This window comes from Sorex fumeus, unplaced genomic scaffold (assembly GCF_029834395.1).
Source record: "Sorex fumeus unplaced genomic scaffold, SorFum_2.1 ptg000061l, whole genome shotgun sequence".
Taxonomy (NCBI): Eukaryota; Metazoa; Chordata; class Mammalia; order Eulipotyphla; family Soricidae; genus Sorex; species Sorex fumeus.
The window spans coordinates 4,535,870-4,559,304 of record NW_026606118.1 but is presented as its reverse complement, the minus strand read 5'-3'; the positions used below and the strand labels follow the sequence as shown (position 1 = coordinate 4,559,304).

Here is a 23,435-nt window from a genome sequence, read left to right as displayed (position 1 = left end):
TCCTTCTTCCTTCTTCTTCTTCTCCTTCTCCTTCTTCTTCTTCTCAGTAACTTTCTATATCAATGCCATACACGTTAATACTGTTGTAACCATGTGACCCAAATCTGCTGCTTCTTCTTCCTTCTCCTTCTCCTTCTCCTTCTTCTTCTTCTTCTTCTCCTTCTTCTCCTTCTTCTCCTTCTCCCCCTCCCTCCCCCTTCCCCTCTGTCCCTCCCTCCTTTCCCCTCTACCCCTCCCCCTCCTCCTCCTCCCCCCCTCCCCCTCCTCCTCCTCCTCCTCCTCCTCCTCCTCCTCCTCCTCCTCCTCCTCCTCCTCCTCCTCCTCCTCTTCTTCTTCTTCTTCTTCTTCTTCTTCTTCTTCTTCTTCTTCTTCTTCTTCTTCTTCTTCTTCTTCTTCTCCTCCTCCTCCTCCTCCTCCTCTTCCCCCTCCACCTCCTCCTCCTCCTTCTCCTCCTTCTGCTTCTCCTGTTTCTCCTTCTCCTCCTCCTCCTCTTCCTCTTCCTCCTCCTCCTCCTCCTTCTCCTCTTCCTTCTCCTCCTTCTTTTTGATCTTTGGACCACACCCAGCTCTGCTCAGGGCTCCTGGCTCTGCACTCAGGGATCACTCCTAGCAGGGCCTAAAGCACCATACGCAGTGGCAGGAATCAAACCCAGGTCAGCTGCACGCAAGACAAGAGCCCTACCTGCTGTACGAGCTCTCTAAGGAGCACATTTTAAAAGAGAATATAAAGATAAATAAATAGCTTCGGTGGTAAAAAGGCCCCATACCGCCAGGCAGCCTCCCCCAGAGAGATCCACCTGCCTGGGTATGTTTCCCTCAGGAAACGGCTTGGACGCCGGACAGAACAGACGCAACAGGGATTTCCTCAGGTGGGCACAGCCCCGGCATCTGCTCTGCCATTTGCCCTAGCAAAGCTTCTCACTACCAGCAGAGGGCACAGTTTTCCAGCTTCCCAGAGAGCATCTTTGATTCAGGCTCAGTTACTTCTGACTGGCCCCCTCAGGACAGGTAGACGCTAACCAAACGGCGGAAGTGGTTTGTTCCCCCGGTAACTGGGCCTATACCAGGCTGTGCTCAAGGCGCACCAGCCTCTCCGGGTGCCAGGGACTGAACCGGGGCTGGCCATGTGCAAGGCCAACTCACTCTCTGGTTCCTGTTCCCCAAATTTAAATACTAGTTACTAAAACCGTATTTCTTGTGGGGGAAACTACACGCAGCCGTGCTCAGGGCTTCTTCTTGGCTCTGAGCTCAGGGGCCACCCTAGGTGGGCCTCAGGAGACCAGACGGGGTGCAGGACAGCCAAATACAAGAGCCCCACGTGCAAGGCACCCGCTGTCCTATCGCTCTAGCCCCTGAACTTGTGTATTTCATTTTGACGTGCCCACCAACCTTGTTTTCCTGCCCCGTCCCCTTTCCTCTGCTAACCTAAGTTCTCTGCTCAGTGTCCACTGCTCTGTATTTTGATTTTGTTTTCTTGTCTGTTCACCAATTTTTTTTTGGCTTTTTTTGGGTCACACCCGGCGATGCTCAGGGGTTACTCCTGGCTCTGCACTCAGGAATTACCCCTGGCGGTGCTCAGGGGACCATATGGGATGCTGGGAATCGAACCTGGATTGGCCGCATGCAAGGCAAACACCCTCCCCGCTGGGCTATCTCTCCAGCCCCTGTTCACCCATTTTTTAATAGATATTTGATTTTCATAAAGTAGTTCACAGTAGTTCATGACAGATAATACTCAAACACCAATCCCACCACCGAGCACCTTCCCACCACAATAAGAGGGGAGTGTGTGGAGGTTGTTGTAATTTCATTCTGGAGCCATTTACGTCCGTATTTAAGAGAATACAAGCAAGTATGTTAAAACCAAACGAATGTTTGGTGTGCTACTTTTGGTACATAAGTGGGCTAGAGTATGAGGTCATGTGGCCGCAAATGCAGCCACATCGCTCTCTTCCGGGAGCTTTAGTTTATAGTCTCTGGATCTTGGCCATTGATGAAATTACATGGCACCAGGGGCAGTTTGTGGGTGTGACTGCCAAGCTACTGGAAGGCTGGGGAGCTGGGAGGAAGAGGCCCAGTCCTGATCCAAGCGGGCTTGGAAATCTCAGTCACGGGTTCCCGCATACCTGGGCTTTTCTGCCAGTTCCCTCATGGGTGACATTCATCGATTTTATCACCCTAGATTGCACACATAACTGAAACCCTCCAGTTCTTGTCTTCTGGCTTACTTCGCTTTGCACAGTTCCTTTGAAAGCTTTTGATTTGATTGCAATAGTAAGGTTATATATTTGTTGTGTCTTTTATGTTTGGTTTTGGGGCCACACTGACAGTGCTCAGGGGTACTCCTGGCTCTGCACTCAGGGATTGCTCCTGGCAGTGCTCAGGGATTTGGGATGCCAGGATCGAACCAGGTTGGCCATGTGCAAGGCAAATGCCCTACCCGCTGTACTACTGCTCCAGCGCCTGCTGGCTTAAGTGTTCCTACTGCTACGGGGCTGGAGCGATAGCATAGTGGGTAGGGCGATTGCCTTGCACACGGCTGACCTGGGTTCGATCCCTGGCATCCCATATGGTTCCCCAAGCACCGCCAGGAGTAATTCCTGAATGCATCAGCCAGGAGTAACCCCTGAGCAACGCTGGGTGTGACCAAAAAAGAAAAAAAAATGTTGCTGCTGCAGTTGTGTGAATCTCACTCAGCATGAGAGCCCTAGGGTGCCCAGGATTGACCCGGAGCCTGGCACACACAGTTCTGGCCCCACCCCTGGTACCTGTAGTCTTGTGGTTGGTGTCTTGTGCATTAGTGACCTAACACCTGAGACCCGGGTCTTTCAACGGCCTCCGCTTCATGAAAGCTTTTATTTGTGTTAGTTTTGGGTGTGGGGCTCAAAAGAGTCCAGGAATCACCCCAGAATCATCCCTGGGTCCCAAGTCTTGGCCAGGGCCGCTGCCTGAGCTCGTTTGGGGCAGGGTGGCTGGGTGGGTTGTGCTAGGCGAGGTCCTGCCTTTCCCCGGAAGCGGGGCTCTCCCAGAAGGAGAAAAGGCTTTGGAGCTGTGTGGAGGGTGGTCTGCACGGCGGTCAGCGGTTGGTAGGTGGAGCCAGAGCGATAGGACGGTGGGAAGGGCACTAGAATCGCGCGCACACGTTCACCACAGTCCCATCCCCCCGTGGCCTGTTGGCCCTCAAGCCACGCCAGGAGTGAGCCCTGAGTGCAGAGCTAGGAGCAAGCCCTGAGTACTGCTGGCTATGGCCCAAAACCCTAAGGGAAAAAGAAGGAAATGAAGACTGTATGTCACTGCCTTTAGTTCCAGCTGAACTGTCCACAGTCAACTCAGTCTGCAAACCCAGACGGGGCTGCTGCGTTGCTGCTCGGGAAAGCTGCGAGTCAGCACGGATGAAGGCAGCTCGGGAGAGCCTTCCTCTGGAAAGGGCTCGGTGCCCTGTCGTAGGGCACAGAATCACCCATAAGGTAGACAGTGAGGCACTTTCAAAAAGTATATTTTGGGAGCCGAAGTGATAGCACAGCGGGGAGGGCGTTTGCCTTGCATGCGGCCGACCTGGGTTTGACCCCCAACATCCCATGTGGTCCCCCGATTACCACCAGGAGTGATTCCTGAGTGCAGAGCCAGGAGGAATCCCTGAGCATTGCTGGGTGTGACCCAAAAAGCAAAATAAATAAATAAATAAATAAATAAAAGTGTATTTTCGTTTGTGGGTTTCTCACTCTGTGTTGTGCTTCTCACTCCAGGTGGGGCTCAGGGGACCCTACAGTGTGCTGGGGATTTTAAGGCCCATTCTCTCTCTCTCTCTCTCTCTCTCTCTCTCCCCCTCCCTCTATCTCCCTCTCCCTCTCTTTCCCCCTCTCCCTCTCCTCTCTCTCCTTTCTCTGCCTCTGTCTCTCTCGGTCTGCTCTCTGTCTGTCTCTCGCGCGCATGGCGCTCAGGGCTTACCCACATCTACCCACATCTGGTGCCCAAGCCTGCCATGTGAGCTGCAAGGCAAGTGCTCTACCTACTGTACCATTGCTCCAGCCCCATCCTGTTGGCCTTAAGCTAATCACGGTCACAGTCCTCCCGTGGTTCATCGATTTGCTCAAGCAGGCCCAGTAACATCTCCACTGTGAGACTTGTTGTTACTGTGCTTGGCATATTGAATACTTCACAAGTAGCTTGCCAGGCTTGCCATGCGGGTGAGATAGTCTCGTTAGCTTGCCGGGCTCTCCGAGAGGGGCGGAGGAATCGAACCCAGCTCGGTCAGCCGGCTGCGTGCAAGGCAAACACCCTACTGCTATGCTATCGCTCTAGCCAAGCTAATCAGGAGGAGTAAAAAGCAGCTAAGCCGGGGGTGAGGTGCCAGGTGGGGCATTGCAGACAGATGTGGCTCAGGTCTTGACATGCCCACTCTGAGCTCAGGGAGCTCCACCACCAACCCCGGCTTCTCCACTCCCCAAACTGGCCCATCTGCACATTCTGGGCTTCTGGGCACCACGAACAGGCAAACTTCTTATCAATATCTTTTTCTCTTCCTTCCCATTTTTCACCTAAATCAAAGTAGTAATATAGGGACCGGAGCAATAGTACCGTGGTAGGACATTTGCCTTGCATGTAGCTGACCCGGGTTCGATATCTAGCATCTCATATGCCCCCACCCCAAGCACTGCCAGGAGTAACTCCTGAGTGGACGGCCAAGCTGAGCATCACCAGGTATGACCTCCCCCCAAAACAAAAGTAGTAATACAGGCTGAGGAGTAACAGGGCTGATGGGACAGATGTGACCAATTTCCTTAGCACCCACCTAACTCAGAACGGGAGGTAGCACAGGGGTAGGACACTAACCTTGCAAACGATGAACCCAGGTTCGATTCCCAGCATCAAGCATGGTCCCCTGAGCCCTGTCAGGAGTGATCCCTGAGTGCAGGGCCAGGAGTAAGCACGGAGCACTGCCAAGTGTGGCCCAAAACAAGCAAAAACATCCACCGGACTTGGGCACACCTCTGAAACTGCAAACGGGCTGTGCTCTTTTGTCCTGTTTGTTTTGTGAAGATCTGGCGTTCGGAGGCTCATCAAGTTTGTGGAGGGTTGACTGATGGTGCTAGTTTTGCCCGAGGCGCGATACTCTTCTTTCTAAGGTTCTGTTAAATTGGAGCTTGTCCTGCTAAGGGGGAGCACTAAGGTTCGTCCTGACATGCTGAAGTCTGTACCCTCGGGGATTTTGGATTGTGGGAGCAAGCAGCTGCCAGGGACTCTGCTTGGGCAGGCGCCAGGCTGACCCTACCACTCTCCGATTTACCCCGGTCTGTTCAGGCATGCACGGGTTCGAGATTAACCGTGGCTTTAAAACTGTTTCAAGATTTATTTATGGGTCTCTGGAACAAGGCCGGTAGAAGAACTGACGTGGTGGCGCTGGAGTTGGTTCATGGGGGTTTCTGCCAGTGCTTCCAGGAGTACTGGCAGGTAGGGGGAGGGAGCCTATCCCAACTCCGAGAAAGCCTGGAGACTTCAGTCACAAAACCCGCATACCTGAACTTTCAGCAGATTATATCTTGGTGAGGTCCGTCCTGAGACAGTGAGTCAGGTGGGGGTTATGGCAGCATTCTGGTATGCGGGTTTTGTGACTGAAATCTCCAGGCTTTTTCTGGGTCGCGATGGGCTACCTACCCCCACCTCCCTATACTTCCAGAAGCCTTGGCAATCACTTCCACACCCCAAAGCTGCCACCCAGTTAGAAAGCTACTCCAGCCTTATCATCCCGATAAAAATGCCGAATGCCCTGAACAAACATCATGACCTCGTAGCACCTGTATTGCCAACCATAATGTACAAAAGGAAAAAGAGAGAGAGAGAGAGAGAGAGCAAGAAGGAAAATGCCTCCCATAGAGGGAGGCTAGGGGTGGGGGGTGGGATGTTGGGGAATGGTAGGAGGGAAACAGGGTACATTGGTGCTTGGAAATGCACACTGGTGGAGGGATGGGTGCTGGATCATTCTATGACTGAACCCTAACTATGAATAGCTTTGTAATGGCCGATCTCACGAATATTCCATTAAAAATTAAAATTTAAAAAGTAATGTGGAGTTCATGCCCAATTCAATCCGCTTAATCAATAGCTGAACAAATAGGAGTACTCTTACATTTTAAAAAAATCAAAATTTGGGGCTGAAGCAATAGCACAGCGGGTAGGGCGTTTGCCTTGCATGCCGCCAACCCAGGTTCAATTCCCAGCATCCCATGTGGTCAGCAGAACCAGGAGTAACCCCCTATGCATTGCCGGGTGTGACCCAAAAAGCAAAAAAAAAAATTTAAAAATTTTTTAAAGAGGTGGTTGTGGGGGGCTGGAGTGATAGTACAGCGGGGAGGGCATTTGCCTTGCACGCAGCCGACCCAGGTTCGAGTCCCAGCATCCCATATGGTCCCCTGAGCACCGCCAGGAGTAATTCCTGAGTGCAGAGCCAGGAGGAACCCCTATGCATCGCCAGGTGGTGATGCAACTAAATAAATAAATAAGAGGTGGTTGGGGGTTGGAGTGATAGTATAGCAGGTAGGGCATTTGCCTTGCACGCGGCCGACCCGGGTTCAATTCCCAGCATTCCACAGGGTCCCCCGAGCACCGCCAGAGTAATTCCTGAGGACAGAGCCAGGAGTAACCTCTGTGCATTGCCGGGTGTGACCCAAAAAGATAAAAAAAAGAGGTGGTGGGTTCAGGAGGTGACTGTTACATGGTGCCACCTGCAGAGGAAATTTAAGCTCTGTTCCCTCTAGTTTCCCAGTCATGACCCCCACCCCAGCCCAGCACCCCCACCTCACCTCCCCTCCCTTTGTCGTTATTACTACGACCCCATGGAGATGCCGTGCACTGAGGCTGTGCTGGGTCTGGGGCTGGGCTGGCCCATGGATGGTGGCGGGGAGCCCCATTCTGAGCTCACAGAGGGCTACCTCCCTTTAGCTGGGGTCTGTGCACACGTGCTGGCTGGGGGCACCCCCTTTAGCTGGTGCTCGCCAGGGGTGCCTGTGGGGTTTGATCCACACTGGCTGGAGGCTGATTTGGGGGTGCAGTGCCGGGTTGTGCTGCTCATACACATCTGGCCACGTCAGGGCTGGAAGTCACTTACAGGGCAGGAGAACCAGCTGCCAGGCTCACGCTCGGTACATGTGGGGCACCAGGGGGTTGAACTCAGGACCAGACGATGCTCTAAGCTGCTGAACTATTTCACTGGGCCACGTTATGGAAAAAATTTTAACTTCACAGATAGTCCTTGACAGAATCAATTCCTTCTTTAGGATTTGCATGTTATTTTTTTATTCTATCAAATGTGGTTTTTATTCAACTGACAAGCACTTTTTCTACAGCTGCACTTGTGGAACATCACATGGCAAAAACAGGAGGCTTTTTTTCTCTAGACGATTTCTTTCTTTTTCTTTTTAACCTTATTAAAAATGAGATTGGTTCTAAAAATATAGAAGAAATAAATTTAAATTCACAAAAAAAAAAACTGTACATTATCCAAAAGTCACTAAAACACATTTGGTTATATAAAAAGTCAAGTCCCTTTTGTCACAAAAGGAACATGGAAACTTGTTATGCCGATGGTGTGGTTTCTTCCAGTTTCCAGACTGATGAGGGAGGGACAGAAAGGGGCGGGGGACAGGGGCGGGGGTGGGGCTGGCTTTTATTTTACCCTGCCTTCCCTATCAAATACTCTTTATTTATCAAGAGAATATCCACCTAAATCAAGGGGGATTTGCATGTCATTTTATTTTATTTATTTTTATTTTTTTGCTTTTTGGGTCATACCCAGCAATGCACAGGGTTTACTCCTGGCTCTGCACTCAGGAATCACTCCTGGTGGTGCTCAGGAGACCATATGGGATGCTGGGAATCGAACTCAGGTTGGCCGCGTGCAAGGCAAACGCCCTACCCGCTGTGCTATCGCTCCAGCCCCTGCATGTCATTTTAAATGTAATTTTAGGGGCTGGAGCAATAGCACAGCGGGTAGGGCGTTTGCCTTGCACGCAGCCAACATGGCTGACTCAGGTTCGATTCCCAGCATCCCATATGGTCCCCCGAGCACCGCCAGGAGTAATTCCTGAGTGCATGAGCCAGGAGTAAACCCTGAGCATCGCCGGGTGTGACCCAAAAAGTACATAAATAAATAAATGTAATTTTATTGGGGGAGGATTGGGCCACACACAGTAGTTCTTTGAGTCAGGTATGCAGTACCACAATTCCAACTGAGGTCTGCCATATCAAAGGTCAGTGCCTTACACTCACTCTGTACTATTTCTCCAGCCTCTCAGTCTAGTATCTGTTCTGCATTTAATAAGCAGCACACTGGCCAGAAAGAAATTTCCCTTGAGCCAGAGCAGTAGTACAGCAGGTAGGGCATTTGCCTTGCATGCTGCCAAACCAGGTTCAATCTCTGGTACTACATATGACCCCTGGGGCCCACCAGGAGAAATCCTTGACCTCAGAGCCAGAAGTAAGCTCTGAGCACCACCAGGTGTGGCCCCCAAACAAAAACAAAACAAAACAAAACAAGTGAGAGTACAGCGGGTAGGGCGTTTGCCTTGCACGTGGCTAACCCGGGTTCAATCCCCGGCATCCCATATGGTCCCCCGAACACTGACAGGAGTGATTCCTGAGTGCAGAGCCAGGAGTGACCCTTGAGTATCGCCGGGTGGGACCCAAAAAGCCAAAAAAAAAAAGTTTTCCTAGACAAGGGGGTGAATGCTTTATGTAAAGGCAGGGTGAATGCCATTGTTCTTATCAGCAACCAATTTTCAGAGAAAGTGCAATAATTATGGCCAATGGTGGCGCCTCAGTCCACAGGTGCTCACTTCTCAGTACTCACCACCAACCACAGTCATGTCCTCTCCCCTTCCCTTCCCTCTGCTGCAGCCTGACCGGGCTCTGCACACTTGGTTGCAGTGAACACCTGCACTACCAGGATGTAACCGCAGCACTAGGAGCTGTTCTCAGCCATGAGAAATGCCGGGATGGACTCACGGTCTCCTGCCTGCGGGCAAGTGCCATCACTGGGCCACACCCCTGGGCCCCCATTTTCCTTTTGATGTTAAAATTACCCTCAAAAACACATTAAAATCATTTTATTGCCCTTAGTTGACCTGTGAGATATCCTTTAAGCTGGCTCCTGTATTCTTGTTTTGGGACCACACCTGACTGTGTTCAGGGCATACTCCCGGCTCTATGCTCAGGAATCACTCCTGGTGGGAGTCAGGGTACCCCACGTAGTACCCAGGGTCAGATAGAACCTGGGCCAGCTGCGTGCAAGGCAACTAACCTACCTATTGTATTATCTCTCTGGCCCCTGATTCCTTTATCTTTTTTTTTTTTTTTTTTGCTTTTTGGGTCATACCCGGCGATGCACAGGGGTTAGTCCTGGCCCTGCACTCAGGAATTAGTCCTGGTGGTGCTCGGGGGACACTATGGGATGCTGGGAATCGAACCCGGGTCAGCCACGTGCAAGGCAAACGCCTTACCCACTGTGCTATCTCTCCAGCCCCACACCCCATTATTTTTTTTTTCCCCTTTATTTTATTTTATTTTTTTTAAAGTTGTAGATTTACAATTTTTTGTGCTTTGGTTTCAATTATACAATGATCAGATACCCATCCCTCCACCAGTGCCCATTTTCCACCACCATGGATAATATCCCTCCCACCCCCATCCCCCCATCCCCCCGTCTCTGTGGCAGGGCAATCCCCTGTGTTCTCTCTCTCCTTTTGACACCCCATTATTTTTATCCCCCCTTTCAACAAAGGACCAAACAGAGGATGCCCAATCCATACCCAGCCCTGCCATGGCTCCTGCGGCCAGCCTGCCTGTGCCGTCAGCCCCTACCCTCCAACCCATTCCACCTCTGCAGACAGATCTCAAGATGTCCCTGCAGCTCCGGGAAGTGTCTTGCTCTGCTGCCTTCAGAGGTGTTGGTTCTGGGGATGGACTTCCTTCCGAGTAAAAATGGATTGGATAGTTTTGACTATTCTCATCATATTGGTCAGGAGTTTTCATACTTTATTGGGGTATAAATGCCATACGCAGGAGGGTGTAACTTCAATGCGGTGTGATTTGTATTGAGTACAACCACTTTAGAGGGGACTTGTTAAGCTATGCCTGCTTCCCTGGGTATCCGAGGCACTGCATGGTGGAGGGAATCTCCTCCCTCCTAGCCAGGCACCCGTGTTTCTCCTTTCGCTGATGATTCATCTGGCCTGTTCTTGGTACTGAGGATCCCCCGCTAACCTAAGCACTTTGCATTCAGGCATAACAAAACCTACCTGGGCTTTCTCTTCCCCCTGAAAGTTCAACTGGGAAACGGAACTGAGACTCATCCAAGTGGCAAGTGTGCTCCTAGCCACTCCACAGTGTCCAATCACTGTGGAATGCCAGGCAGCTCCAGTTTGAATAACGCGGGTCCCACATCGCGGGAATACCCCCAGTTCCTGGTAAACTCGGGCAATTGGACACTGTGTTTCCAGGTTCTTTGGGTGCACAAAATTAGGATATTGGGGGCTACACCAACTCTTATTCAGGGCTTGCTCCTGGCTCTATGCTCAGAAATCACTCCTGGCACTGCTCAGGGGACTTGTTGCAGTGCTGGGGATTGAACCAGCGCAAACACATTGTTAAGACAGAAGTTAAGACAAGTATTGAACACCCAGAAATTTATTGCACACTCATGTGTTCAAATGGGTATTTCCTACTTAAGTGCATTAGTTCCCCCAACATCCTGTGGTATATTAGCATTTCATTTTCTTTTCCTCTGGCAGTCTTGGTACACTGTAACACCGAAATACTTCTTTATGTCTGTGTTTCAGAACCAAAGAAGTATTACCACTAATGCATGGAGTGAGGTGGAAGATGACATCTAGGAAAGGTTTTGTTTGGAATTCCTATGTCCCACATCTATTCCCTTGAGTCCTATGTTCAGAAGCCTCAGGGAATCATTCTTCGCTGTGTAATAACCCAGCTATGTTCCTAATTTTACCTAGAGCTAAATTCGGTTTCGATTTACTTTCCACTTTGGGCTTTCTTCCTTTCCTTTTTATTTTACTTTTTTTGGCCATGTGAAACTTTAGCGACTCAAAGTCAAAAGAAATCTCCTGCTTCTTCTTTCTCCTCCAGCTCTAGTGAGCAACCGTTTCTATCAAACTTCTAATACAGCCTTTACGCTTCTCACATAGCCTGGGACTCGATTCCAAAGCAACACATAAGTCACCTCGTCTCCTTTTTATAGCTACATTGTATCTCACTGTCCGGCTTTCAATCGAGTTCTTTAAACGGGCGTTTGGGTTCTTTTCCCAAAAGAACTGTGCCACTACCAGCGACACTTGTAACTTAATGACCCTCCCGAATTCTGTGGCTATTTGTAGAGGTATACCTGGGAAAGGTGAGGACTAGAAGCGAATCGCAAGCACGAAAGCACGCCTGGCCACCAGGAACCTGATCGGCGCGGGGGCCCCGGGCCGGCCCTGGCAGGGCGGTTCCCACGATCAGTGCGCTCCGCCCAGGTCGTTTCCGCTCCGTGGCGATTGGCTTTTCTGGGAATGATCTGCCCGTGCCCTTGCCCATCCTCCTCCAAATGCAAAGAGCTGGGTCTTTGCACTTGGGTTCCTGGAATGTCACGCTGAAAACACTTTCGATCTAGACCGGCCCGATCTCCCGGGACTATGCCACGACCCGTCCCCGCAACGGCCGAACCGCTCGGTGCGGGGGATAAAGGTGCGCTACGGCCAGTCTTCGGGCTGACCCCGCGGCTCTCAGGCCCCGTGCAAACGACACGGAACCTCGCCTGGAGTTCGAACCGCAGGACCTATTCTCCCGGGCTCCCTAAAACCCAGCAGGCTCGGGAGCCTTCCCTTCGTGCGGGGGCGGGGGGCCGGGGTCACCGGCCTGACTCCCACCCGCGAACGCCGGCCTCCTCGCCACGTCCCGGCCGGGAGTCGGCCGAGCGGCCCCCGACCCGGCCGCAGCCGCGCCCCCAACCCCGCCGCGGCACCTGGCCCCGCGGCGCGCGGAAGCATCCCGCCGCACGGCGAGCCGCACCCCAGCCGGCAGCCAATGACGCGCCGCCTTCGCGCGGATTCCTCCGCCGGGGCGCGCGCGCCGCCGCCGCCGCCGCCGCCGCAGGTGGCCCGAGCACGGGTCCGGCCGGCCCCGCCCCCGCGGCGCCCCCCGCCGCCCTTCCCGTGAGGCCCCGCGGCTGACCTCCGACCTCGCGGCCCCCTCCCCCGCGCTCCCCCGCCCGTCGCGGGCCGGCTGCGCTCCGGGGGCCGCGGGGCGTGCCACGGCCGCGCCGCTCCGCCCTCGGCGTGTGGAGCCTCCCCGGGCCGGGCGGCCGCGCGCGGCCTCGGCGGCGGCGGCGGCGGCGGCGGCGGCGGCGCCGGCCCCGCGGTGAGTGGGCCGGGGCGGCCATGGCGGGCGGGGCGGGGCGGCGGCGGCGGGCGGGGCGGGAGGGGGTGGGGCGGCGGCGCCTCGCTTCCTCCCTCAGCGCCATTTTGTGGCGGCGAGACCCGCAAATAAAGGGGAGCGCCGGGGCTGCGGCGGGCGGAGCGCGGCGGGCGGCCCGGGCCGGGCGAGCGGGCGGCGCGGCCTCGGCCTATGTGACTGGGCGGCGCCTGCGCGGCCCCGCTCGGGAGAGGTAGGTGCGGGCGGCGGGCGCGGGGCGCGGGGCGCGGGGCGCGGCGCGGGCAGGGCGCCCGCGGGCCCCGGCGCCGCCCGCCTCGGGCCGGCCTCCCGTTAAGCCGCGCCGGGGGGCGGCGGGGGGCGCGCGGGCGGCCCCGCCTCGTGCCCGGGGCTGTCGCGGCGGCGGCGGCGGCGGCGGCGGCCCCGGCCGGGTTCGAGGCCCCCCGAGCGGCGCGGCGCAGAGCGGACCCGGCGCGCGCGCTCGCTGCCAGGTTTGGTTTTTTGTTGTTTTTTTTTTCCGCCGATCGGGCGAGTTGGGTTGGAAAGAAAAGAAAGAATCTAAATAAACCCCCGCCCTCCCCGCAAAAGGAGAAAAAAAGTAAAACCCACCCCCAAACCCCTGGGCTCCCGGTGGAGACGGGTTGCCCCCTCCGCCCCGTGGGAACGCAAGAGCCGCTTTCGGGGGCGCCGGGAGCCGCCCGGCGAGTTTTGCTCGCGCCCCGTCGGGGCCATCCGTTGCGGGGGGACCGAGGCCAGCGGTCCCGGGGCCGGCCGGCCGGCCAGTTCCTCGAGTGCCCGCCCGGCCCGGCCCGGCCCGGATCGGAAGCAGATAAGCGGCGGCGGCCGGGCCGTCCCCGGGCTCCTCCGGGCGGAACTTCCTCGGCCCGCCGGGAGGGACGCGCCGACTCCCCGCGGCCGGTGTCCCCGCGCTCGGGCCCCCGCGCGCCGCCGTTTCCATTTTGAGTCATCCCGGCGCGCGGCCGGGGCCGCCGGGGGGTGCGGTGCCCGCGGCGTCGGGGCCCCGTGTCGGAGCTGGCGCCGTGTCTGTCTGTCGGTCTGTCTGTCTGTCTGTCTTGGGCCACTTGGCGGGGCTGGACTTCATGTAATGACATTGTTCCACGGTGCTCCGCGGCACCGAATTTCTGGCTTGGGGGGGCCCTGGGGAGCCCAGGATTCCAGCTAGACGGTATTTGGGGTTTCGTTGTTTTTTTTTTTTTAATTATTTCTTGGGGCTTCTAAAGATTCTCCACCGCTAAGCTCATCGGCCTGAGAACGGTTCCGCGTTCCGTCAGCAGTATGCCCGGTGCCCAGTGTGTGCGCCCGGCGGGAACGCGGTGCTGCATAGACTTGTTCACCGTTTGGAAATGCAGTCGGCGCGGTGTGCTGGTCCTCGTCCCGAAATGCACGTGCAAGCTGTCTTTCATTGGGACCCGAGCCAGAGTGCGGCGTGGGCGCAGCACAGGGCGCTCGGTGTGGCCTTGCAGGCGGCCCGGCAGGTTCGGGTCGGGGGACACCTCCCCCCGCCCCCAAGCATCTCCAGTTTTCCTAAGTGCAGGTTCAAGAGTAACCCCTCAGCACCCATGGGAGTGCCCCTCCGCCCCCCCCCCCAAAAGACAGAGTTGTCTTTTAAGTTGTATTTAGTATTTTTAAATGTTTTACTTATTTTGGTTTTGGGGCCACACCCAGCAGGACTCCGGTTACTCCTGACTCTGCGGTGCTCGGGAATTACGTTCATACACGTGTGGAGGGTGGTATTGAAGCAGGGTTGGCCGTATGCAAGGCAATTACCCTACCTGCTGTACTAGGTCTCTCTGGTCCCTGCGTGTATTTTACTTAAAATTCCCCCAGGGAGCCAGAGGTACAGCACTCCTGCAGGTCAGGTGCCTGTCTTGCACCGCAGCCAATCAGATTCCAGGCCCCACATGGGGGTCCTCCAAACACGGGAGTGTTATCTTTGAGCACAGAACCAGCAGCTCCCACCTGATTTAGCCCCAATACCTGACCTCCAGGAAAAGTAAAGTGAAAGCCCCTTGGTAAGTGCTTTCATCACACTTTGGCATTGAGGTCTGCAGCCCTCTGAGACAGGCAAAGTAGATTTCCTTTCGCTGGTTTCGAGACTGCAGAGGACTGAGTCTTGGTGGCCACCTGACTGAGTTATCAGAGGTGCTCTTCCAGTTTTATCTAGGGGGCAGGAGGAGAGAGGGCACAACGGGGAGGGTACTTGCCTTGCTTGCAACTGACCTCGCTTCGGGTCCCAGCACCTCATGATCCCCTGAGCATGGCCAGGTGTGGCCTCCCTCCTCGCAAAAGAACACCAGTTCCTACCTGGGGCCCTGTTCATTGAGCATGGACATTTGTATTTGTGTGACAAGTTGTTTCTTTCACACTTGGTTTATGGCTAGTTTCATCTAAGTACCTGTTTTCTTTCTGACATGACAAGAACTGGTGCTGTGTCTTTATTAGAGATACTGAGTTGCCTAATGTAGGATTACAAGGCGAAAGAGTTTTTATAGTGGGTAAAGCACTTGCTTGTACACAAGCAACCCAGGTTCGATCCCCAGCGCCACATACTACCCTCCAAGTAGGAGTGAGCCCTGAGCTCTGTCCAGTGTGGCACCCAAAAAAATAAATTTTTTTTTCTTTTTTTGGGTCACATCCAGCGATGCACAGGGGTTACTCCTGGCTCTGCACTCAGGAGTCACTCTTGGCGGTGCTCAGGGGACCACATAGGATGTTGGAAATCGAACTCAGGTCAGCCATGTGCAAGGCAAACGCCCTACCCACTGTACTGTCGCTCCAGCACCAAGGATTACAATTTTTAAATCATATTAGATTAATCATCTTTTCCCGTCCCTAGAAGGCAGCCAAGTTATTAATTTTGAGGGAGAGGGGCATACCCAGCAGTGCCCAGGGGTCACTCTTCCCAGTCTTGGGAACCAAATTAGGGTCAACCACATGTAAGGTAGTGCCTTACCTCTGTACTACTTCTACAGTGCCCTAAATTGTCCTTTGGGGAGCACACCCACAGTGCTCAGGTATCACTGGTGGGGCTCGGGGAACCATATGTGATGCTGGGGGTTGAGGCTGGTCAGACGTGTGCAAGGCAAATGCCCTACCCACTGTGCTATTGCTCCAGTCCCTAAATGGTCCATTTGCTGCAGTCTCTAGCTAGCAATCACAATTGAGGATTGGGGGTGTGGGAGGACTAATCTGAGAGGCTATGGGGGTTTTTTCCTAATCCCCAATTATTAACTAATAACTGCTTTAGCCTCACATCACCATCTCATGACTCATAATCATTTTCATTATCTGAAAAATGGGAACTATAACTTTGAAAGTTGTGATGATTAGATAAGTGACTCAGTGCTGGGTACATGTTCTTTTTTCCTTCAAGGTTCAGGATTCAACTCTGCTTGACTCCAGATGATGATATTTAAGTTACTCTCTTTTTCTAATGTGAGAGTAGGCTGTTAAAAGAAGCTGGACTGTCTGTTGTCTTTGTGAATTTAGAATTGGCTGAGGTTTATTGTGCTTGTCAGTTATGCTTAAAAATGCCTTTGGGAAGGCTAATAGATTTCTTAGTATATCCATGCAATGTAAAAATCAGCATTGTGAAACAGGGCCTACTGCTAGTGCTTTAAAATACTAAAGCCTGGCTGGATAGTCCAGTGGCTAGATCTTTTACTTTGCACACGCTGGCCCAGGTCTGCTCTCAGGCATGACTTACGGCATTCAGCACCACCAGGAGTGAGCCCTGAACACTAATGGGTGAGGCTCAGAAACACAAAAATTTTGGTAATCTGTTCTAATTTGTCTTTCATCAGACTAGTAACTCTGGCTTCTCGTGGATTCTCAAGGATCTACATGAAGGGGGGGTTCGTTCTAACTGCCTGTGATATCTAATAAATGAAATGACTGTAACCGAGATGACATGAAACATATGAAACCCATGCTTGCCCTTGACACGACAATTTTAGATTTTTGTTTGTTTTTTGGGCCGCATCCAGCAATGCTCAAGTTTAGGCCAGTTTACGTTTAGACCCTACCAACTATACTGTCTCTCCAACCCCTTAAATGTATTTCTATCGTGAAAATAGATACCCTGTAAGCCGTGTATAATTAAAATTTGTTTTCTGGGCCAGAAAGATAGACATCCGGTAAGACACTTTCCTTACAGCTGACCAAGTTTGATCTGCCAGTCCGGCCAGGGGTGATTCCTGAGCAGCACTGTGGAGTGTGTCCCCCAAAACCAAAACCAAAATCTGTCAAATTGTATCTTCATCAAACTGTTGGTGGGGGGTGGGGTTCAATGCAGCGACCTGAGAGTGCATGGTGGTTGGGCCCTGTTGTCACCCAGATTCCTGGGTCTGTACTATTGGTGCTGGGGACCTTCAGAGCTGTACCTGGTATGCTTGGGTGACCATGTGGTATCATGAATCGAACCTGGTTTTCTAGCAGGCACCCTAACAGCTGGACTATCTCTTAGCCCCTGTCTTCACCAGAATATTTATTTTGGTTTTGGGGCCACACCCAGCAGGGCTCAAGACTTATTTCCTGTCTGTGTTCAGGGGTCATTCTGGATGGGCTCTGGGCACCATATGTGAACCCCATTTGGTCACGTAGTAGGCTCAAGCCTACCCACTCTGGCCTCTTTGTTCTTTTTAAAATACAAAACTCTTTGGGTAAATATATAGTATAAATTAAAACACAAAGGTGTTAGCATATAAACTGGCATTCTATATTAAAATTTATGATGCTTCAGGATTTTTATATTTATTTATTGCCTTTTGGGTCACACCCAGTGATGCTCAGGGGTTACTCCTGGCTCTGCACTCAGGAATTGCTCCTGGCGGTGCTTGGGGGACCATATGGGATGCCGGGGATCGAACCTGGGTCGGCTGCATTCAAGGCAAACGCCCTACCCGCTGTGCTATCGCTCCAGCTCCCTTAAATTAGTTACCTATTTTGGCTTTTTTTGGGTCACGACCGGCAATGCACAGGGGTGACTCCTGGCTCTGCACTCAGGAATTATCCCTGGCGGTGCTCAGGGGACCATATGGGATGCCGGGAATCGAACCTGGGTTGGCCGCATGCAAGGAAAACGCCCTACCCGCTGTGCTATTGCACCAACCCCTCCCTTAAATTATTTTTTAATTGATTTTTTGGTTTTGTTTTGGGCCCACACCCGGCGATGCTCAGGGATTACTCCTGGACCATATCGGGTACTGGGATCAGGCACCCTGCCCACTGTGCTACAGTCCGCCCTCCCTTTTTCTTTAAATTTCATTCAACCAGCATGATTCAAAAAGTAATAGAACGCTGTGATTTACAAAGTTGTTCATAATTGAGTTTTAGAAAGTGTTCCCAGGTTCCCTCCTCTACCCTCCGCCACCCCGTCAGTTTTACAAGTAAAGTTGAGAGTAACGAGAGTACCTCCTAACTAGATGCCAGGCCGACCAAGTATGGCGGTCGGTGGAGATGTTTTCTGTTACTCATAGAACTCTGTAGTACCTGTATCCTCTAATTTTACTATGCGCGTGGTCATCATAATTTTGCAACTAAATTAGGTTGCCATTTTTAGTTCACTTATAATCTCATTAATAACTGAAACAGATGTACTTGTTCACACTTCACTCAGTGTCTTTGAGTGCCTGTTAAATACTGAGCTATTTACCGTGAATGAAACAGTTCTGGTGGGCTCTTTTATAGTTGGGAGAATCTGGATCAGTAAACAGAGTCAGATCAGAAACCCTATGAAGAAAAAATCAAGCCCTGTTTGAAGTGGGGGATAAGCAAAGGATGGAAAGAATTTTGCCAGGAGGTGAGAGATAATTCCTCGGCCCTCTTCACGATTTCCTGAGAACTCCGGAGAGTGCCCCTCAACTGCTGACGTGGCCCCCAAGTCCAGGAAAATAAAAGCAAGTCCAAAGTGAATTTAGCCAGTAGAATAAAATAGAAACAAAATCCCACAGCTAGTCTGTGAGTTTGGGTTTTGCTTGTGTGGGGTGGGGGAGGGTGCTGCTTGTATAAGCCCTTGCCAGTGCTCAGAGCTGACTGGTGTCTGCTCAGGAGTCACTTTTGGTAGTGCTCAGGGGACCAAATGGTGGTCAGGGTGTCCGGGATCAGATCTGGGTTGGCTGCACACAAGGCAAGGCATGCGTCTTGACCCTGTACGCTTTCTGGCCCAGCGTTTAGTTTTTTACTCTAGTCTAATTTAATTACAAAAATTTTTTAATCCAGCCCTATTACTAGTATTTTTTATTTAAGAATGTAAAAGTAGGGGCTGGAGCAATAGCACAGCGGGTAGGGCGTTTGCCTTGCACGCGGCTGACCCGGGTTCGATTCCCAGCATCCCGTATGGTCCCCCGAGCACCGCCAGGAGTAATTCCTGAGTGCATGAGCCGGAGTAACCCCTGAGCATTGCCAGGTGTGACCCAAAAAGTGAAAAAAAATGTAAAAATAGAGATAGTACAGTGGCAGGGTGCTTACCTTGCACTCAGCTGGCTCAGGTTTGATTCCCAGCACCACATACGGTCCCCAGAGCCCACCAGGAGTGATTTCTGAGCACTGCTGGGTGTGTCCAAATAGCAGAGTGTATAAAAACTTGGCTTGCAAGGGGCTGACCCTCAACTCATCCCCAGTACCACATATGGTCCCCTGAGCACAGAGCCAGGAGTAAGCCCGTAGCACTGCTAGCTGTGACCCCAAAACAAACAAAAGTGATATTTGCTGCATTTATGTGTGGGAATTCCAAGGAAAGACCAGACTTGGTTTTGTGTTCTTTGTATTTGGGCCACTTGTGCTGGTGCTGAGGGGACCATATGGGATGCCAGGGATCAAACCTGGGTTGGTCACATGCAAAGCAAGTGCCCTACCTGCCGTACTGTCCCTGTGGCTCCTAATTTCTGTCTTCTAAGAGGTTTCCAAGTAGTAGTGTGAGACCTTCATGGAGAGGAACATGGTGAGAATTTGCTTTCCACCTGGTTAGCATCATTGGTATCACAGTAGCATTGTCACGAAACAGCTGCCTATAATTTTGCCACAGAGATTATAAATTGGGCAGAGAGGGGCCTAACATAGGGACCCATTTAAAGACAAAAATAGAGCAAGAAACTTCAGGTCATAGAAATACGGTCTTGCCTTCATAGGTATTATTAGAGGAAAGAAGCCACTAATTTATAATACCCACTTAGGCTTTTTCTTTGCTGTGAAGTATATTGGTTTCTTCAACATGATGAACCTAGTCAGAAAACCTAGTCTGTAGCCTAGTCTGAAAATCAACACTTAAAAAGTCTGAGTAGGGGCCTGAGTGATGGTACATCGGGTAGGGCATTTGCCATGCATGCTGCCAACCCAGGTTTGATCCCCAGCATCCCATATGGTTCCCCTAGCACCGCGGGGTATGACCCAAAAAGGAAAAAAAAGTCTAAGTAGAGACTGAAGCAGTAGTACAGTGGGTATTGCATGTGGCTGACCTGGATCTATCCCTGGCATCCTGTCTGGTCCTCTGAGCACAGAACCATGAGTCAGACCTGAGCACCACAGCCCTGATGCCACCACCACTCCAAAACAAACAAAACCTGAGAATGTGAGAGTTGGGGTTTATACATAACGTGGTATTGGGAAAATGAATTGCCTTAAGAATTAGGACTAGTCCCTGCGGACACCCAGGGATTGAAAGGGGACCCGTGGATTTAAGCATGAACTCTAGCTCTGAGCTCAGTCCCCTGCACAAAGTTATATTTCAGTTTGTACTTGTTATTTGTAAACAATCTAAGTTTCTTGTTTATGTTTGGGGGGGCACTCTGGCATGCGGGGGGAGGGTGAGATTTGTGTGCTAGCAGTGAGGTGCTCAGGCAACCACGTGTGTGAGGAGTCAGGACCACACAGCATTAGGACCAGGAAGATAGCTGCAAAAGATGGAGGCCCTGAGTTTGGACCTTGACCTCCTGTGGGTCCCTCCATAGCACTTTATCTCAAGTGACCCTCGACTGAGCATTGCTGGGATTGGCCCAGCACCAGTGGCCAGGCTCCTGTTACAAAGACAAATCCAACCCAGATAATAAAAGTAGGTCTACATTTGAATTTGTTAGCTTTTTACAGCAGGACCGAGTGAAACTTACATAAAGTAGCTAATTTTGAGATAGATGATTCTGGTATGAAATAAAAGGTAGAGATAGTCTCTTTATTGCGTATATGTGTAACCCGCTAGTGGGCTGTTGTGACGGTGGTGGATTGTAGTCTGCCTTCGGGGAAGGTGTGTGACTGGTCTTGACTTAGGGGTTGCTTCGGCGAGAAAACCCGGGATAGGGCCTGAGTCTGTGACTCCAGCACAAAGCTGTCCATCCTGCTCTAAGGTTTGGTTTTTTGTTAGGATGTTGTCAGAATGCGATGAATTTTGTTTCTCAGTTCTGTATGGCGAATTAGAAAGATCAGCTTTTTTACAAGAGTTTTTTGTTTTGTCTTTCGGACCACACTTGGCACTGCTTCGGGGTGGGAGATGGTAACCCCTGGCTGGGTGCTGAGGTCACGCCCATCAGTGCTGGCGTGACCCTGCCATGCCTGGATCAAGCCAAAGCCCTCTCGTGAAGAATGCTTAGACAGTGAGCGTTCTCCATGCCAGCCCCTTCACAGGAGTCTTTTTAAAGCACGAGAACAGTACAGTAAGGTGGGGTCAGAGAGGAGATAGTCCGGTGGGAAAGGCTTTGCTGACTGACCCAGGTTGGAGCATGTACCAGTGCGGTTTCCTCGGTTTCCGAGAGAACAAGCAAAAGAGAAACTAGAGGGAGCATGAGGAACTAAGTAATACCTTTGCAACTTTTCTGTAAATCTACAAAACTAGACTCAAATAAAAGGTTTTTAGTGGGGAGACAGAGGCAGAGAGAGACAGAAAAAAAGAAAAGTTCCTGTCATAGGGGCAGGCTGGGAGGTGACAGGAGGGGACCTGGGGACACTGAGGCTGGGAAATGTACATTAGTGAGGCATGGGTACAGAACACTGTGAGTGAAACCTAATCATGAACAGCTTTATAGGGGTCTATAAATAAAATGAATAAAATAAATTTTTTAATGAAAGATTTACATTTAAAAGTAATGATCTAGTTATTTGGCCTTTACGGAGTTCATCAGTAAATTGATTGGGGGAGGGGGGGACCTGTGTATTATGTTTCTACTAAAATCTTAAAAAACCTGAGTCTCTTCTTACCTTTTTTTCCTAGGTTTCAAAATGACCAACGAGGAACCTCTTCCCAAAAAGGTAAGTTTTTCCCAACAGTTTCTAAGCTTTTGGGTACGAGGAAGTCACAGTTGAGTTGAATAACCCTGTATTTTATGCTTTTTTATGTGACTGTATAGAGTGCTAGACATTGCATTTTCTATACAGTATATTCTCAGGATTTATGCAGCTTCTGAAAAACTTACAATAAAGATAGCCTTATCATTGAGGGCATATAAAGGTTCTACTCTCACCCTTTAATTATTTCCTGCTACATTATTACAAATAATGCTATTACTACACACACTTGGCCTTGCACGTGGTTAACCTGGATTTGCTCCCTGGCACCATGTACTGCCCCGTGGCACTGCCAGAAGTAAGCCCTGAGCACCTCTGGGTTTAGTCCCCAGACAACAAAACAAAACATGCTCTCAGCAACCTAATAATGCTACTGACCTCCAGAGGAAGTAACAACTTAGTAACTTGGTTTCAGCTAGGAATTTGGTAACAGCTAGGAAAAGAGCATTTTAACTAGCAAATGTTTGGAGTTGGAGAGAAAATAGGAGGGTGAGACACTTCCCTTGCACACAGCTGGCCCTGGCTCGGTCTCCAGCACCCCGCTCAGTCTCCTGAGTACCTCCGGGTGTGTCTCAAACGAGTGAATAATTGAGATAATTCATGGGATAAAGAATTGCACTTTAGGGGCTGGAGTGATAGTATAGGTGGGAGGGAGTTGGCCTTGCACGCAGCCGACCTGGTCCCCAACATCCCATATCGTCCCCCAAGCACCGCCAGGAGCAGTTACTGAGCGCAGAGCAGGAGTAACCTCTGGTCATTGCTGGGTGTGAACAAAACAGACAAAAAGTTTTTTAAACGAGTTGCACTTACCTATTTGGGGGCATTGTGGGTTGGGCTTACTGCTGACTCTGCTCCATGAATCACTCCTTGTCGTCCTGGGGAACCGCTAAGGGGCACCAAGGTTCAAGCAGGGCCCAGCAGCATGCAAGGCAAGCACCACCTCCTATACCATCTCTGCTCCCAGAGATTGCATTTTAATAGTTGAGAATTACTGCTTTCTATTGCACTTTTACTATTTCCTAGTATAAAGAAATTATCTTTCAGCAAGTACTGTGCGACTTGCTAGTGTTATGTTAATTTTATACAAGAGATGTAACTCACCTTACTGTCTAATTAGGTATGAGGAAAACACTTCATATTTATCAATTCGCAAAGCAGGTTCAGCTAACTAGACTGGTCATAGCTCTTTAACCACCTTCCTGGACGGGGGCTGGCTCGGGGGGCTAGAACACGTGCTTCGTAAACAGGAGCCCCTGTTCGGTCCTGGGCACCACACAGTCCCCCAAACCCCTCTAGAAGCAGATCCTGAACTGCTAACCCCAACTCCCACTCACGCCCCCCCCCCCTCCGACCACACCCCACCCCCCTAAAAAAAAAAAATCTTAACACTGGAGCTATTGCTCCTGGCAGTGTATTGAAAAGAACCTAATAGAACGACATTAGCCAAAAAAAAAAAAAAAAAAAGGAACCCAATCTCAAAGGGACTTGTGTACTTTCATGAGTTGATTTTATACAGGATTGGTGAAATAGCAGTTACAGGAGAACTGTGGGTCTGGAGCCACAGTACCACAGGTCGAGCATTTGCCTTGCACGTGGCCAACTGGGTTTGATTCCTGGCACCCCATGTGGTCCCCCCCAAACACCCCCAGAGTGATTCCTGAGTACAGAGCCAGAAGTAACCTCTAAACATCTCCAGGTGTGGTCCCCCACCCTAAGAAAGAAAGA

The 23,435-nt window shown here is 51.5% G+C and overlaps 1 protein-coding gene across 2 annotated transcripts in view; it reads left to right on the top strand.

The window, feature by feature from the left end:
• Window positions 1–12,498: 12,498 nt before the first annotated feature.
• The window catches only part of WTAP (WT1 associated protein), a 37,619-nt gene continuing 26,682 nt past the window's right edge, over window positions 12,499–23,435 (top strand). The window contains exons 1-2 of one of the 2 annotated variants that reach the window (XR_008794134.1): window positions 12,499–12,654; window positions 21,637–21,674. Coding sequence is in view for 1 of the 2 variants with exons in the window: in XM_056126048.1 (XP_055982023.1) it covers window positions 21,645–21,674 (30 nt within the window). In the remaining variant the exon portion in view is untranslated. The remainder of the gene's footprint in view (window positions 12,655–21,636; window positions 21,675–23,435) is intronic. The other variant, XM_056126048.1, reaches the window with a different exon arrangement.